This window comes from Zootoca vivipara, chromosome 5 (assembly GCF_963506605.1).
Source record: "Zootoca vivipara chromosome 5, rZooViv1.1, whole genome shotgun sequence".
Lineage (NCBI taxonomy): Eukaryota > Metazoa > Chordata > Lepidosauria > Squamata > Lacertidae > Zootoca > Zootoca vivipara.
The window spans coordinates 87,842,330-87,860,004 of NC_083280.1; the positions used below are offsets into that span (position 1 = coordinate 87,842,330).

The window sequence follows — 17,675 nt, forward strand, 5'->3', positions numbered from 1 at the left end:
TCATGTTGAGAAGGAAGAACTCCAGCTCTCAGAAGCCTGCTCACTTCCCCGCTTAAGTCACTGGGAAGTCAGGGAAGCTCCACAAGTTTCAGTAATTCAGTAGGAACCCCCCCCCCCAAAAGGCTTCTGACTAAACTAGACATGACTGAAAGGACCACATCTGCGTTCTTTCACTTACAAAAACACACACCCCCATCTCTCTCTGTCCTGTTTCATATAAAATGATGGAATCGGTTAAAAGGGCATGCGGTCAAGGGAAGCCAGGTCCTGCCCCCCTAACTTTCTCTTAGGCAACATCACCTCAGGTATTTTTCTGCCCCAGCCTGGCTGTTCCTGGATGGAAGAAGAAAAATGACACTCTAAGGCAGGCACCCCCAAACTTCTGCCCTCCAGATGTTTTGGACTGCAATTCCCATCTTCCCCGACCACTGGTCCTGCTAGCTAGGGGTCATGGGAGTTGTAGGCCAAAACATCTGGAGGGCCGCAGTTTGGGGATGGCTGCTCTAAGGTGTCAGCAGGAAATGTACTCCCCAGTCGGTGTGTTTAGGATTGCAACCCGGGACAAGCCCTAGAAATGTTGGCCTTCGTGCACTAAATCTTGCGAGTCCTGGCAAACAAGGCTCGCTTCTGGCAGTGGAGCAATTGGCAGCTTGGTCTTTAATTATTTCCCTGTTGCTTACAAAGTACCGGCTTCCGTTTCCACCAGATTCCCCATAAAACTACAACAACAACAAGCCCTGCCTTTTGAGGGAGCCTTAACCACGATACATCCCATCTCATCTCTCTCTCAACTTCGTTAGGAGACCTGAGCAAGCAAGCCCATGAATCTTCACCCTGAGATTGGCATCAGTGGTGGAGAAAGAGGAGATGCGGCTCGCTCTGGGTGCCATTCCTGAAGGGGGAGGTGATACAGCTGGGGGGGGAAGCAGTGGGTGGGCTGGGCTCTCATAGGTGCCCAAGAGGCATTTCCACCTGGGAATCATAGAATCATAGAGTTGGAAGAGACCACAAGGGCCATCCAGTCCAACCCCCTGCCAAGCAGGAAACACCATCAAAGCATTCCTGACAGATGGCTGTCAAGCCTCCGCTTAAAGACCTCCAAAGGAGGAGACTCCACCACACTCCTTGGCAGCAAATTCCACTGCCGAACAGCTCTTACTGTCAGGAAGTTCTTCCTAATGTTTAGGTGGAATCTTCTTTCTTGTAGTTTGAATCCATTGCTCCGTGTCCGCTTCTCTGGAGCAGCAGAAAACAACCTTTCACCCTCCTCTATATGACATCCTTTTATATATTTGAACATGGCTATCATATCACCCCTTAACCTTCTCTTCTCCAGGCTAAACATACCCAGCTCCCTAAGCCGTTCCTCATAAGGCATCGTTTCCAGGCCTTTGACCATTTTGGTTGCCCTCCTCTGGACACGTTTTCCAGCTTGTCAGTATCCTTCTTGAACTGTGGTGCCCAGAACTGGACACAGTATTCCAGGTGAAGTCCTTTAGAAGCCTCGTTTGTGCCTTCCTAGCTTTGGAAACCAGCAGGTCTTAAGGACAGCCTTGCTGGAATGCAAACCTCTCTTCTTTGCAGTTAGACTTTTCTTGCTGCCTCTCCGCCTGCCCCTTCTAAATCTCTCCCCGGGTCACTCTGGAGTCTTCTTGCTGTTATTTTTGCATAAGAGTACAGCACATACTTTCGTGGCATCCTAATAGGCCTCATTTATACTACGTGAAGACAAGTTGTCTCAGGCCTGTTTACAAACCCCTAATAAGCTCCAGGCCACCCAGTTTGTCCAGCTGACGGCTGTTCTCAAGTGTCAACGCACTACCAGGTTGGACTTGCAGGGAACAAGTGCCACGACCGTCAGAGTGATGCTCTGGGCATAATTTTATGTCACTTATTGATGAGCAAAGATCACATGGGAAGGGTAGAAGAAGCGAGGATCTGATCTAATTCTTGCTGATTCTTCTTAGCAGCTCCAGAGGTGTTCGAACACCTTTAAACGTGTCCCCTTAGAAGCCCTAACTTTTACCTGGAACGTAACCAAATATTACTATTCAGGATTCAAAAGCATGTACGGTCATACCTCGGTTTAAGTATGCTTCGGCTTGAGTACTTTCAGTTTAAGTACTCCGCGGACCCGTCTGGAAAGGATTAATCCACTTTCCACTACATTCAATGGGAAAGTTCGCTTCAGGTTAAGTACGCTTCAGTTTAAGTACTCCGCGGACTGTCTGGAACGGATTAATCCACTTTCCATTACTTTCAATGGGAAAGTTCGCTTCAGGTTAAGTACGCTTCAGTTTAAGTACTCTGCGGACCGTCTGGAGCGGATTAATCCACTTTCCATTGCTTTCAATGGGACAGTTCGCTTCAGGTTAAGTACGCTTCAGTTTAAGTACTCCGCTGACCCATCTGGAACGGATTAATCCACTTTCCATTACTTTCAGTGGGAAAGTTCGCTTCAGGTTAAGTACGCTTCAGTTTAAGTACTCCGCGGACCCATCTGGAACGGATTAATCCACTTATTACTTTCAATGGGAAAGTTCGCTTCAGGTTAAGTACGCTTCAGGTTAAGTACAGACTTCCGGAACCAATTGTGTACTTAAACCGAGGTACCACTGTAATCCTCAGTTTAGGCCATCTCCTCTTTCTTTGCTGTACGCCAGCTCACCCCTGACAACGCAATCTAAGAGGATTGTGTTGTAGGCCTAAAAAAGTGGCTTAGTTCTGCAGTGGGTTAAGATAGCAGGGGCTTAGTGTGGTCAAAGCTTGTTGAGGCTTATGCTGAGAGTCACATTGCACGAGAACCAAGTCACTTCTGCATAAGGCAGCGTGAGAATCCTGCCTGCATTTTTGTCATGTTTGGTGAATGTATTCGTGCCTCCCAATGTGCACAGAGGCAAGCTACAACTAGTAGCTGATTCTTCCCTATGAGCATGTGGTGAAGCAGAAATATTTTGCCATGTGTCAAACCTCAAGATATTGAGTACAGGAGCATTAATTTCCTCCAGCCGTTTCCGTTTCCTGTTCGTTTATTTAATGTTACTTTTATGTCCCAACTTCCCCCCATGGAGTTCGATGTGTACAGGCTTCTCCCTCTCCCTCCACCGAATCCTCACAACAACCCTGCGAAGTAGGTTAGGCCAGGAGATGGTGTCCGGCCCAAGTACACCCAGTGGGCTGAGTGGAGATTTGAAAGCTGATCACCCGGGCTCTAGTCCAGGCACCCCCCAAACTTCGGCCCTCCAGATGTTTTGGACTACAATTCCCATCTTCCCCGGCCACTGGTCCTGTTAGCTAGGGATCGTGGGAGTTGTAGGCCAAAACATCTGGAGGGCTGCAGTTTGGGGGTGCGCCTGCTCTAGTCTGACACTGGAACCCCACAAGCTCTAGTTTCTGCAGAAAAATTACCAGGGAGGGGGACAACCCACCCCAAATTCCCCATTCCTAGGGAGAAAACAAAACCCACAGCCACCCCGCTACTGAGCCACAGTTGACGACTGGAGAACTATTTGTCTGACAGCTGGTGTGGTCCCTGCCCCTTTGAGCTGGAACGGGTGGCATGCATAGTAAAGATGCTGGTTATTTGAAAATGACGACATTCGGCCACCCTCCGTCTACCACCCTGCTGAGGCTGAGCTTGCCTGCTTTCCTGATGCGACACGGCAGGTTTTAGCCGGCTGTTTCTGCAAAGGACTACTGTAATTCCCCTCTTTCCTCCTCTTAGAGCCGGCGAGTCCCTCTCCACCGAATTGCGGTTCTGGCTGATGTCCAAGTGAGAGGGGGACTGTGCCAGGCAGGCTGGGAGGAGGAGGAGGAGGAGGAGGAGGACGGGGCCAATGACATGACTCAGACGAGCTCTTCTAATTATAAAGCACAGCCGGGGGTGGGATGGAGTATTTAAAGGTGTCGCACTTCTTCCTACACTTCAGCCCAGCAGGACACACACAGCAGGCTTCGGACTCGGGGTGATAACTCTCTCTGCCCCAGTTGAAATGAGGAGTGCAGAATATGGCACCTGCTCTGGTAGAAAAACCTGACCAAAGGTAAGGGGGGGCAGTGGGTCCAATTTTAGCTCTCTAGTACAGTGGTACCTTGGGTTACGTTGCCTTCGGGTAACGTCATTTTGAGTAACGAACGTGGCAAACCTGGAAGTGTATACTTCCGGGTTTCGCCATGCGCAGAAGCGCTCTATCGTGTCGTGCGTGTGCACAGAAGTGATGCCTGCGGTTACAGACGTTTTGGGGTAAGTATGGACTCCCGGGACGACATAAGTTTGTATCTGGAGGGTCCACTGTACCTTGGTTCTCAAACAACTTGGAACCCAAACACTGAAAACCCGGAAGTAAGTTTGTGAACCTTTTTTGGAAACCGAACGTGCTCTGTTTTGAGTGTTACGCTTCCGACTTGAGCGCCACACTTCCGATTTGAGTGCCACGCTTTGGTTTTGAGTGTTACGCTGAGGCCTGTCTGTTTTTGCTATTTATTTTGCGTTTTTCTTTTTGTGACTGTGTGGAACCCAATTCAGCTACTGATTGATTGATTGATTGTGTGACTGCAGTACATTGTTTATTGCTTTCGTTTTATGGATCAATGGTCTCGTTAGATAGTAAAATTCATGTTAAATTGCTGTTTTAGGGGTGGTTTTTAAAAGTCTGGAACGGATGAATCCATTTTGCATTACTTTCTATGGGAAAGCGTGCCTTGGTTTTGGAATGCTTTGGTTTTGGAACAGACCTCCGGAATGGATTAAGTTTGAGAACCAAGGTACCACTGCAAATATTTCTGGCCTCTTGCATTGATGCGGGTGCTGCATTGATCCGCCTGCGTCATATAGTTTAATTTCTAGTCCCGTTCTGGTTTTGAGGCATCGCTCAACTGCAGCTGTTGTTGAGAGAGTTTCTGATTTGATTTTTTTTTTTTAATAAGTCTTGGAGCTGATCCGAGCTACAAAGGACTATAGCTATCACACATCCAAAGGATTGGCAAGGGTTATGCGAGGAGACTTGTGAGATGCCTGGAGGTGTGTCATTTCTGTTGTAGGGTTCTTGTTGTCATAATGGCAAGCGCAGTGATCCGTCAACTTGGGACATCCCAAATTGAGACCTCGCCTCTGTCATTAACCTGTTAGGCAAGCTTAGGCAGTTCTCCAACGGCGATGCAGGAACAAATTACTGACCTGCTTTATAGGGTTGTTGTAGAGGTTTGCAATACAATGTGGCTGATATTTTTACATGGCATTGTCCTATTGCAGATTGAATAGCAGGCTGATTGTCACAGATAGATAGTATCACATACAGTGGTACCTCTACTTACGAATTTAATGCGTTCCGAACACACATTTGTAAGTAGAAAAAATTTGTAAGTCGAATCCCATAGGAATGCATTGGGAGAAAAAATTCGTAAGTAGAAGCAACCCTATCTAAAAATTTGTAAGTAGAAAAAATCCTATCTAAACCGCATCCAAGATGGCGGACGGAGCTCCATTCGTAAGTAGAAACATTCGTAAGTAGAGGTACCACTGTATAAAGAACTCTATACAGTGGTCCCTCGACGTACGAATGACTCGACATCCGTAGGTTTCGACTTACGAACGGGACAAATGGCTGCACGCTTATGAATTTTTCTACATCCAAACGGAAACTGTTGGCGGCTTTAAATGCGGTTTCCTCAACTTACGAATTTTCCCGAATTTTTTTTTCCCTATGGGAAGCTGCGTTTCAACTTACGAGCTTTTCAACCTATGAATGTGCATTCGGAACGGATTAAGTTCGTAAGTCGAGGGACCACTGTACATTTTCTCCTTACCAGTCTAGTTGCTGATCACTGTAATTTACCTGTGCTTTGGATTTTGGAGGTCAGACGGGTCTGCAATTAAAAGGAAAAAAAGGGTTACGGCAATTTTTACCTTGTCTGTTTGCCTGTGTGAAGCAGGCCAATGTCTGCCAGACTCAACCTCTGTTTAAATGTTAATCGGGGTGGATAATGTAACCGCCCCAAAAGTCTGAAGTTTTTATGCTCAGGTGCTTTTTGTTTACAGGAGGGGGGAAATAGTCACCAAGATAGGAAGTTTTACTTTGGGGTGTTGTTCACTATGTGTAATGACAATGAAGAGTCACTACAACGTGTGACAACACACACACACACACCCAATATACATAAGGGAAATTCCCTTTGGACAACTGTGGGAGTAATTTTCTGCCATGATTTGCAGCAAGGGCCAAAGACCTGTTCTGGAATGTATTCATGGCTTGAATTGGAAAAAAGGCAATACATTAAAAAAATATTGGTTATGGGGCCAAATGAATGGTCTGGTGTGGTTTCATTGCTGAAATTAAGCAGGTACAGACCTTATCACTCCCTTGGATGGGAGATCACTGGGAGAGTAGGATATATTTCTTAAAAATAAGTGTTCAGGTTGCTTTCTTCACACCATTGTACAGTCATACCTCATTTTAAGTATGCTTCGGTTTGAGTACTTTCAGTTTAAGTACTCTGCGGACCTGTCTGGAACGGATTAATCCACTTTCCATTACTTTCAAGGGGAAAGTTCGCTTCAGGTTAAGTACGCTTCAGTTTAAGTACTCCATCTGGAACGGATTAATCCACTTTCCATTACTTTCAATGGGAAAGTACGCTTCAGGTTAAGTACAGACTTCCGGAACCAATTGTGTCCTTAAACCGAGGTACCACTGTAATATCAACACAGGCTTCTTTCTTTAATTTTTTTATTTTGGGTCAAATTTTTATTAAACTTTAAAATGTTCACATATATATTCCAGGTCCAAATTTATTATACATTTCTCTTTAAACTTTGACTTCCAGGCTTTCGCTCCACACTGTTCTTAATCCCACCCCATTTACAATATTGCATTCTAACAAACATTTCACCTAAGACACATTATTCTATTTCATATATTATCAATCTTCTACCACTCCTCATGTTTCAAATCCAGCTCATGATTCCATCCAATTCCCCCCCCCCCCAGATATTCCAAAAAGGGCTTCCATTCTTCCATGAATAGCCTGCCATGCTGGTTTCTTACTTTTGCTGTTAGTTCCGCCAGTTCCACATGGTCCATTAGCTTTAGAATCCATTCTTCTTTTACTTCTTTCTTTCATTTTTAAACAGCTATGGTAGTGCCTAGGTTTGATTCAGTTGTCTAGAATAGGCCAGCACGACATCTGATTCCTAAACAAAGCCCACATAGAGACTCTCTGTCTCTCTGGAGCACAACAGGGTAAGAAGTAAAGCACATTTCTCCTAAGCTACCTTTCAGAACACAGGGACACAGGTGGCGCTGTGGGTTAAACCACAGAGCCCAGGGCTTGCTGATCAGAAGGTCGGCGGTTCGAATCCCTGCGACGGGGTGAGCTCCTGTTGCTCGGTCCCAGCTCCTGCCAACAGTTCCTGCTCCAGTTCGAAAGTTCCCAGCTCCTGCTCCAGTTCGAAAGCACATCAACGTGCAAGTAGATAAATAGGGACCGCTACAGCGGGAAGGTAAACGGCGTTTCCGTGTGCTGCTCTGGTCCGCCAGAAGCAGCTTTGTCATGCTGGCCACATGACCTGGAAGCTGTACGCCGGCTCCCTCGGCCAATAATGCGAGATGAGCGCGCAACCCCAGAGTCGGTCACGACTAGACCCTAATGGTCAGGGGTCCCTTTACCTTTACCTTACCTTTCAGAACAGGGAGAACCATATAAAGATCCTCGGAGGGTAGGGTAGGGGGGAACGTAATAAATACAAAGAACAACACAATTCGCACCGTGTTTTAGTGCTGAGGAATATGAACTGGGGAAGAAGACGAAAAACCTGCTAACCCACAAGACGCCCACCAGCGGATAGGCTGTGAGTTGAAAGTAATTGAAGAATATATTCCCATTGTTCATTTAACTAGCAACAAAGCTCCGGTGAAAGGAGGAAAGACCATCTGCCACCAAAGCCACATTTTAACCACAAGTCTATAACTCTTTCATTATGTGTTCAGGGCCAGGTTGCTGAAATGCAGCAACGCTGTGGGAAGGCCAGGCATGAACAGGACAAAAGAGAACGCATTCTTTTATCAGCGGAAATGGGGGTGCCAACATCTCCCTCTCTTTTTCTTTGGTGTTTTCCAGGTTGGGGGGGGGAGGGGAGCAGAACATTCCTTTAGTTTGCTTCTTAGCAGCTTGCCCCCATGGGATCCCTATGCCCAAAGCCCCCAGCATTGATGTAATGGAGTCACAGCTGTGGGCAACTCTGGCAGCAAAACGATGCCACTTTAAGCTATGGCTTCGTTGAATGTGATTTGATTGTTCAGTGATTTGGGGCTATGGCTGCAAAGGGGAGCAAAATGTTTGCAGTGGAAGCAACCATGTTCCTCACTCTTAACTGGGCATTATCTGTAGGACATTAGAGCATCTGCAAGAAAGACTAGGTAAAGGTAAAGGACCCCTGACAGTTAAGTCCAGTTACGGACGACTCTGGGGTTGTGGTGCTCATCTCGCTTTAATGGCCGAGGGAGATGGCGTTTGCCTGCAGACAGTTTTTCTGGGTCATGTGGCCAGCATGACTAAGCCACTCCTGGCAAAACCAGAGCAGCGCACGGAAATGCTGTTTACCTTCCTGCCAGAGTGGTACCTATTTATCTACTTGCACTTTGACGTGCTTTTGAGCTGCTAGGTGGGCAGGAGCTGGGACCGAGCAACGGGAGCTCACCCCGTCGCGGGGATTCGAACCCCCGACCTTCCGATTGGCAAGCCCAAGAAGGCTCAGTGGTTTAGACCACAGCGCCATCCGCAAGAAACACTAACAGATGGTAAGGAGGTGGGGGGAGTAAAGGGAGGACATTTGTAAAATGCATGCCCTCTGAGTTCCCGTTTGAGCCCAAATATTAACCTTAGCTTTTCTTCAAGCAACAGAGAATATAGCCATTCATAGGATACATCCAGACTTCCTTTTGCGCTGCACTTTCCAGGCACATGTCTGGGCTTTAAAGATCCGCATCTGAGCAGTTCTTTCTTTCTTTCTTTCTTTCTTTCTTTCTTTCTTTCTTTCTTTCTTTTTATCCCGGCGCTTTCCCTGGGAAAACCAGTGTTTTACCACTGAATTGGAGCAAACAACAGTCCGTGGAAAGCCTGTTTGGAACATGTGCTTAGAAATGTTTCACAAATGGAAGTCTGGATGAGCCCTCAAATGTCAGCATCCATGGCAGCTCTGCTGCCACTCACCATGTTTCATGAGCAAAAATGAATGTGCAAAAAGAACCAACACGTCACGGCAGCAGAATGATCCCACAATAAGACCTTACGCAACATACAGGCAAAACACAACTGGGCAGGCGTTAAGAAACTCTTTCGAGGTTGAAGACATCTGAAGGCAGCCCTGTTTAGGGAGGCTTTTAATGTTTAATAGATTACTGTATTTTATTTTTCTGTTGGAAGCCGCCCAGAATGGCTGGGAAAACCCAGCCGGATGGGCAGGGTATAAATAAATAAATTATTATTATTATTATTATTATTATTATTATTATTATTATTATTTATTAGAAACCAAAGTGCTTCCCACAGTGCACAACACCATGGGTCAGCCCGCACAAGGGCTCGAACCCTGAGCGTCACAAGCAGCCTGCAGGTACCCTGTTTCCCCTTTTTTAATACGTAGTCATAAAGTAAGCCATGGCAGGGTTTTTAAGTATTTGAGAAATATAAGACATACCCCGAAAATAAGCCATACTTCCGCGCCGCGGAAACCAACCTCCACAGGCACCTCCACTCACAGAGTCACTCCATGCAGCCAGCACTGCAGGAGTGCGATCAGCTATGATGAGGCGCTCCAAGAGCTCCGCTTAACAGCTGATCGTGCTCCCGCCTTGCTGGCTGCATCCCCGCGCTCTGCCTTCTCGTCCACCGCCATCCCTGCCACTTCCGTGCTTGCCGCCACTGCTGGGCTCACTGCTTCTTCCTTGCCTGGCCCGACCAAGGAGCTTGGAGCGCCCTGCAGCGGCGGGCGGAGCGCATGAGCCAGCGGCCTCTGCCTGGCCCGGCCAAAGACGCCTGCCACCCCGCCACCCGGAACTGGGGGCTGCTGCAGCGCCGAGCACTCAAGACAGCCCAGCAGCGCCCTGAGCCAGTGCCCTGAACCGTAAAAACCGTACCAGTAATAAAAAAATAAGACATCCCACCGAAAGTAAGCCACCCTGTGTTTTTTGAGGGGGGAAAAGTTATAAGACGGTGTCTTAAAAAGGGGGAAACACGGTAGCTCCATTTTTCAGCAGCAAACATGTAGGGCTTTGCCCTACAGTCACCAGGGCAGCTTACGTCAATTACAACACAATATTGATATTAAAAACACAACATTTAAAACAACAATATAGGAGACACCAGTAGAGACCAGGTTCCTGTTGAGTTTGTGTGTGTGTGTGTGTGTGTGTGTGTGTGTGTGTGGAATCCTGAGGCACTGTGAGGCAGAATACCTAGAACAGTTTTGAGATAAGTGTTAACAAATATTGAAAAGGCAAATCCTTGTTGGGCCAGACCATTTGTGGTTGCCGCATCCCCCAAAACATTATTTCACCTTGGCTGTCATCAGCCCAATTGTATGCTCTTGAGTTCTCCAGATATGAGAAAAAAGTAAGGCAGCCAGCCCCATGACAGATATGCACCCAGGGTGTGTGTTTTCTTGCTAAGCCTTATATACTACGGTGGTCTCTGGCTGTAGAGGTTGATGGATCCCTGTTCCCCTCACGGTTATAGAAATGGAGAAAGTGGAGGAAGGTTAGTTTCAGTGGGAATGTCGTTTTTAGTTCTTGCACATGTAACATGACACCATCACTGTGGGAAACACGCAGGTGGCGTTGTGGTCTAAACCACCGTGCCTCGTCTGCTTGACAATCAGAAGGTCAGCGATTTGAATCCCCAAGATGGGGTGAACTCCACTTGCTCTGTCCCAGCTCCTGCAACCTAGCACTTTGAAAGCATGCCAGTGCAAGTAGATAAATAGGTACCTCTGCGGCGGGAAGGTAAACAGTGTTTCCGTGTGCTCTGGTTTCCGTCACGGTGTTCCGTTGCGCCAGAAGTGTTTTAGTCCTGCTGGCCACATGACCCGGAAAGCTGTCTGTGGACAAACGCCGGCTCCCTCGGCCTGAAAGCGAGATGAGCGCCGCAACCCCATAGTCGCCTTTGCCTGGACTTAACCGTCCAGGGGTCCTTTACCTTTACCTTTTTTATATTCAAACTGTTTTTTAGCACTATAGATCAGGAGTTGGGTCTGAATACGGTCCTGCAAGCCTCTCTGTGTGTCTCTTGCTCGTAGAAGCTATCCCACTGTAGAAAGGCAAAATGTTATATTAGTTGTTGTGGGCATAGAATCATGGAACTGTAGAATTGGAAGGGACCCTGCGGATCCTGGTGTCCAACCCCCTGCAATGCAGGAATATGCAGCTGTCCCATGCAGGGATCGAACCTACAACCTTGGCATGGTCAGCACCATGCTCTAGCCAACTGAGCTATCAAGGCTGGGCATCTTTGCCCCTGTCCAGTGATATACCCTTGTGACCTTTCCTGTCTTTCATTTTACAGAGAGGATTCAAATTCGCATGTGGAGAAGCCGAGGTCCTCTGGCACAATGACTTCTGGTAAGTTGACTCTCTCTGCATTTTTCTTCCATTTCTTGTCCTCTCGTGAATGACGTATACTAAGATTACCAGATTTTTTTTCAAAGAATCCGAGGAGTAATATCTTCTCTTCTGTGGCCTCCTCTGTTGCGCAGCCTTCCTCTGGGCCTCAGCCTGCTCTCTTGGAGTGCTAGCCGCTGTGGAGTAGGCTCCGGTCGGGCCTGGGCTCGGCCACGTGTGGTGCAGCAAGGTCTGGGCTCCCTCTTTTTTCTCCTTCTTCTTTCTCTCTCTTCCTTCTCCTTCTCTCCTCCTCCTCCCTGCATTCGCTCCAGGGTTTTTACTGGCCCCGGAGTGCCGCTGGGCAGACGGCTGGGTGCTCTCGCTCCCGGCTTGATTTGGGTCGCAGGGGTGTGTGTCAGCCGTTTCCCCAGTTGATGCGCTGGGCGTCCCCGGTTCCCCCTTGGCAGTGGGGCAGTGGCAGCAACCCGGAGCCAACCTTGTAGCACAGTTGGTTCTGGCTGGCTTCAGGAGCTGCTCGCTGCCGCGGCACCCACCATTTTGCCTCTCCAGAAACCCCCATAGGATGTGTCTTGTGCCGTTGAACCAATCACGCAACATTCATTCCCCACTAATAAATCTACAACACTTAAAATATAAATCTGGGGACATGAAATGAAATCCGGGGACATTCCAGGGACGGATTTTGTCCAGGGACAGTTTTGTAAATCCGGGGACTATCCCCGGGAAACGGAGACATCTGGTAACCATAATGTATTCTGCTGGAAGCAATGCAGAGAACCACCCCAGCATTCTAGGAGTAACTTCAGGTATCACATTTCATAGAATCATAGAATCATAGAGTTGGAAGAGACCACAAGGGCCATCCAGTCCAACCCCCTGCCAAGCAGGAAACACCATCAAAGCATTCGTGACATATGCCTGTCAAGCCTCTGCTTAAAGACCTCCAAAGAAGGAGACTCCACCACACTCCTTGCTAGCAAATTCCACTGCCGAACAGCTCTTACTGTCAGGAAGTTCTTCCTAATGTTTAGGTGGAATCTTCTGTCTTGTAGTTTGAATCCATTGCTCCGTGTCCGCTTCTCTGGAGCAGCAGAAAACAACCTTTCTCCCTCCTCCATATGACATCCTTTCATATATTTGAACATGGCTATCATATCGCCCCTTAACCTTCTCTTCTCCAGGCTAAACATACCCAGCTCCCTAAGCCGTTCCTCATAAGGCATCGTTATTTGACCGGTACCTGCATCCCTAGCTTCCAGGAGTAGCATCCTTACAGAGTAGTTAGATCGAGGGTGCGGAACCTGATGTCGACTAGATGTTGACATTTTTTCTGCTTGAAACGCAGCTGACCTAGAATTCCAAAAAGTCCCAGAAGATGAACAAGAAGTCTGACCAGACTGCCTCAGATGTCAAATAAGACATTTCGCTAAGCATGCAAATATTTTAAGCCATATACTTATCTCCTGCAAGAAGTGGGCATAAACTGTAAGTGTGGGTTCTCCTTTAAGCTGCTGTTTATACTCCTGGGCAAAAGGTGGGTTATGCCCTTGATCTCCAAAGCATCTAATTTATTAGGCGAGCTTGATTTTGAGGGACAAGAATTGTCCTTGGCTAGAGGCTGCTGCTGCAAGTCTGAAGTCTCAGCACAGTGTAACAGTCTCTATGGTTGAACTCATCACATCAGTAGCACCTCATCACATCAGGAAGAAGAAAAGTGGAAACTGGCTTTCTCATTTCCCTCCTGCAGTGGTGGGGAAAGAGCAATATTAGCAAGTCTGCTCAAATTACACTAGGGTGTTTTTTGTTTTTTTGCTGAGTTAACGCTTTGTGTACGTTTGTGCAGATTTTTCAGTTGCGAACAGAAATGTGTTAAAGGTGGAAGCCTTAAGCTGTTTGTTGTGATGTAAGCTCACAGCGATTTAAGCTCCCTGGTAATCTTTTCAACTCAACGGTGTTCTCACTTGCCCACTGTCAGAAGCACTGTGACTCTGAATAACAATTGGTGGGAATTGCAATTGGTGGGAAAATATGCTTGTGGGTTTTCCATGGAATTTAGCTGGCCACCCTGAGAACAGAGTGCCAGGTTTTTGGCTTGAGCCCTTCTTATGTCCTCCCATTCATGTACTCTCATCACCTGGTGCCAGTGTAATTAATTTTCACAACCTCCCGGAGGTGATTTCTTCTTCTTCTTCTTCTTCTCCTCCTCCTCCTCCTCCTCCTCCTCCTCCTCCTCCTCCTCCTCCTCCTCCTCCTCCTCCTCTTTGAGGCATACTCAATACTCATGAATGCACTACTTATTAGCTTCGCAGGAATGTGTCTCGAAAAATAGAGTGTTATTAGCAATGTTTCACTACCACCTCCCATGCTCTCCTAGCCTGAGGGCATGATTCTTCTATCATCCTTGGACTCTGAGGATAAGTCTGCAGAAGAGATTACACCTTCCCAGCCTGTTTGAAGCAGCAGTTACAGAACCATGGAATTGTAGAATTGTAGAGTTGGAAGGGACCCGAGGGTCACCTAGTCCAACCCCCTGGAATGCAGGAATCTCAGCTAACGCATCCCTGACAAGGGGCCATCCAACCTCTGCTTAAAAACCTCCAAGGAAGGAGAGTCCACCAGCTCTCGTGGGAATCTGTTCCACTGCCGAACAGTTCTTACTACCAGAAAGTTTCCCCCAAATGTTTGATTGCAATCTCCTTTCCTGTAACTTATAGCCATTGGTTCATGTCCTACCCTCCAGAACAGGAGAAAACAACCACGTTCCCTCTTCCCTTGAGATATTTGAAGATGGCTATCATAGCTCCTCTCAGCCTCCTCTTTTCCAGGCTAACCATACCCAGCTCCTTCAAGCGTTCCTCATAAGGCTCAGTTTCCAGACCCTTGAACATCTTGCTTCCCCTCCTCTGCAAACGTTCCAGCTTGTCAACATCCTTCTTAAATTGTGGAGCTCAGAATTGGACACAGCATTCTAGGTGGGGTCTGTCCAAGGCAGAATAGAGTGGGACTATTACTTTCCTTGATCTGGACACCATACTTCTGTTGATGCAGCCCAGAATAGCATTAGCTTTTTTGTTGTTGCTGCATCACACTGTTGATCTCATGTTGAACTTGTGGTCCACCAAGACTCCTAGATCCTTTACACATGTACTGCTAGTAATCCAGGTGTCCCCCATCCTATGTTTGTGCATCTAGTTCTTCCTGCCTAAGTGCAAAACCCTACATTTGTCCCTATTGAAATTCATTTTCAATAGAAGGAAAGAATTAAAAAGAGGACAGGCAACTTCTCTTTGGAGATGGGGTCAACTAAAGAACAGGATAGCTGGACTTTAATAAGGTTTCAGATAACTGTGACTCTTTGCTGAGACAACATTCCTCCGTTTCCAACACTTGGGTGTGTGAAGAACTACTGTAGCTCTAGTTACAGGTAAGTAGCCGTGCTGGTCTGCCGTCGAAACAAAATAAAATATAAAAATTCCTTCCAGTAGCACCTTAGAGACCAACTAAGTTTGTCATTGGTATGAGCTTTCATGTGCATGCACACTTCTTCAGATACTCATACGAAAGCTCATACCAATGACAAACTTAGTTGGTCTCTAAGGTGCTACTGGAAGGAATTTTTATATTTTATTTTTACAGTACTGTATACTGTAGCTCTGAATGCTCTCCATGGTCCTGATAAAGCTTGCCTGAATCTTGATCAAGCTTGGCTAAATCAAAACGAGATGCTCCCTTTTGCTGGAGGGGGGTGCAAAAGGAAAAGCTCCCCATACACTTGCGGTGGACTTGTAAAGGTGTCAAGACATTCTGCTGACGTTTGGGATTATATCGGGATTTGTACATCAGATCATGCCACCTGACCCTAAATTGGAGCTTGTTTCAATATATTAAGAGCAGCTTCTCCACAAAGATATCCTGTTCCTCCTTACAGCTGCTGTAGTGGAGGTACGTAGATACTTTGGGGGGGGGGAGAAACCTCCTCTGAGCATTTACTCCATAATTTGTTTCACGGAAATTTGGCTTTGGGTAAAAGTTAAGGGGCTGTTTAGACCGGCTCTAGAAGACTGTGTGTGGAAGGGGGAACAAGGCAGCCCTCGGAGAAGGCAGGAACTTTTGCAAGAGTCATTGGAGAATGCAAGAAAATTATTCTTCCTTCTTCCTTCTTTCCCTATTTTGTTTGTTTTGGCTCACCAGTAAGGATAGTACTCTTCTGCGCAAGCGTGCGCTCTCTCTCTCTCTCTCCCCCCTCTCCCTCTCTCCCTCTCTCCCCCCCCTCTCTCTCTCACATACACACACACACACACACTCTTACACTTTTGTTATTGCGGTCCAAAGGGTTTTGCATCACTGTACCACAAAAACCCTGAACTGAACTCACCAGATAGTCAGTCGCCACTGCCCTGCTCCAGTTAGTCCCCTCCTGAATGTACTTCCTTTGCCGACTCAATCTGGAATGATCTCATCTCAGTCCTTTTCTGGAGAGAGGCGTGCATCCCACAGCACAGTGTTATCTCTAGCTATGCCACCTTTGCTTTACCTTAAAGATGCTCTGCATCTTTTAACGGCTGCGTTGAAGGCAGCCGTTCAACAGGTTCAGAATTTCGCTGACTAGGTGGTCATAGGTGAGGAAGGCTGTGCTTTACCTGTCCCATTGTTGTTTAGTCGTTTAGTCGTGTCCGACTCTTCGTGACCCCATGGACCATAGCACGCCAGGCACTCCTGTCTTGCACTGCCTCCCGCAGTTTGGTCAAACTCATGTTTGTAGCTTCGAGAACACTGTCCGACCATCTCGTCCTCTGTCGTCCCCTTCTCCTCGTGCCCTCAATCTTTCCCAACATCAGGGTCTTTTCCAGGGAGTCTTCTCTTCTCATGAGGTGGCCAAAGTATTGGAGCCTCAGCTTCACGACCTGTCCTTCCAGTGAGCACTCAGGGCTGATTTCCTTAAGAATGGATAGGTTTGATCTTATTGCAGTCCATGGGACTCTCCTGTCCCATTATCAACCTTTAATAATTAAGGGCACAACACCTCTCAGGAAAAGAAGGGGAAAGCTGCTGGAAACTTGGAGCGAGAGAGATTGAATGAATGCGAGCACTGAGTGTGATTTTTCTTTTCTTTTCTTTTTAATAGTTCTTTATTGAGATTAAAATAAAAAATGAAACAAAATATAACAATAAAAACAATACAAATAATATGAACAAATAAACCACACCTAAAACACAAATTATACATAACCAAAAATTTATACATAACCAAAAATTTCTACATCAAATATATCAAATAAATCGATTAAATCCAATATATACATCCTTCTTCTGTAAACCAACTTCCACTTGTCTTCCTCCTGGGCTGATATACTCATACCTTTTTACACTGCTTCACTTAATTTCCAAATTTTTGATCTGTACGGAATATTAAAAGTAAATCCAAGTTTTTATCATGGGGCACTGCCTTTTAAGATATTCCCCAAAATTTCCCCCAATTTTGGATAATTTTTTTTAGTACTGCCCCCTCTAATTGCATTTGTTAATTTAGCTAATTCCACATAACTTAATAATTTTTCTTGCCATTCTCCAATTTTGGGGGTCTCCTCTTTTCCCCAATATTTAGCAAGTAGAATTCTCGCTGCTGCTACTGCATACAAAAAGATCTTTTCGTTTATTTAGAGTGTGATCTTTGGAAACGATCAATTAAGTGATTTTATAGTATGTTCCAATATTGAGGAAGACATTTTGCATTTTCATTGAGTGTCCCCTTCCCTGAACTTGGGTATGAATTGCACGCGACATCATGCTCCAATTCTGTTTCCTGTTTCTTGCTCCTGCATTTTCCGTATACAGTGGGCACCTCAGACACTTTCCTATCCTTGTGGATTCAGCATGAGAATGTTGTACTGATCATTCCTGCTCTTTTTTCAGAATGCAAAGAAGTTGAAGTTGGAAGCACCGTTGTGAACGGCTTGGTGCTGAGCAGTAATGGACAAGACAGAGGTATGTTGAATAACAATACAAAATATTAGTACAGTAGTAGCATTAGTATTAGCTGTGGGTTAAACCACAGAGCCTAGG

At 46.4% G+C, this 17,675-nt stretch overlaps 1 protein-coding gene across 41 annotated transcripts in view; it reads left to right on the forward strand.

Moving 5' to 3' along the window:
* The window catches only part of SORBS1 (sorbin and SH3 domain containing 1), a 171,910-nt gene that overhangs the window by 58,533 nt on the left and 95,702 nt on the right, over window positions 1–17,675 (forward strand). For 12 of the 41 annotated variants that reach the window (XM_035137358.2, XM_035137361.2, XM_035137359.2 and 9 more), the window contains exons 1-3: window positions 1,343–4,043; window positions 11,557–11,612; window positions 17,526–17,597. In XM_035137358.2, coding sequence (XP_034993249.2) covers window positions 4,009–4,043; window positions 11,557–11,612; window positions 17,526–17,597 — 163 coding nt within the window. In that variant the 5' untranslated portion in view covers window positions 1,343–4,008. Of the gene's footprint in view, window positions 1–1,339; window positions 4,044–11,556; window positions 11,613–17,525; window positions 17,598–17,675 lie in introns of those variants that run through there. The other 29 variants (XR_004693865.2, XM_060275093.1, XM_035137368.2 and 26 more) reach the window with 15 other exon arrangements.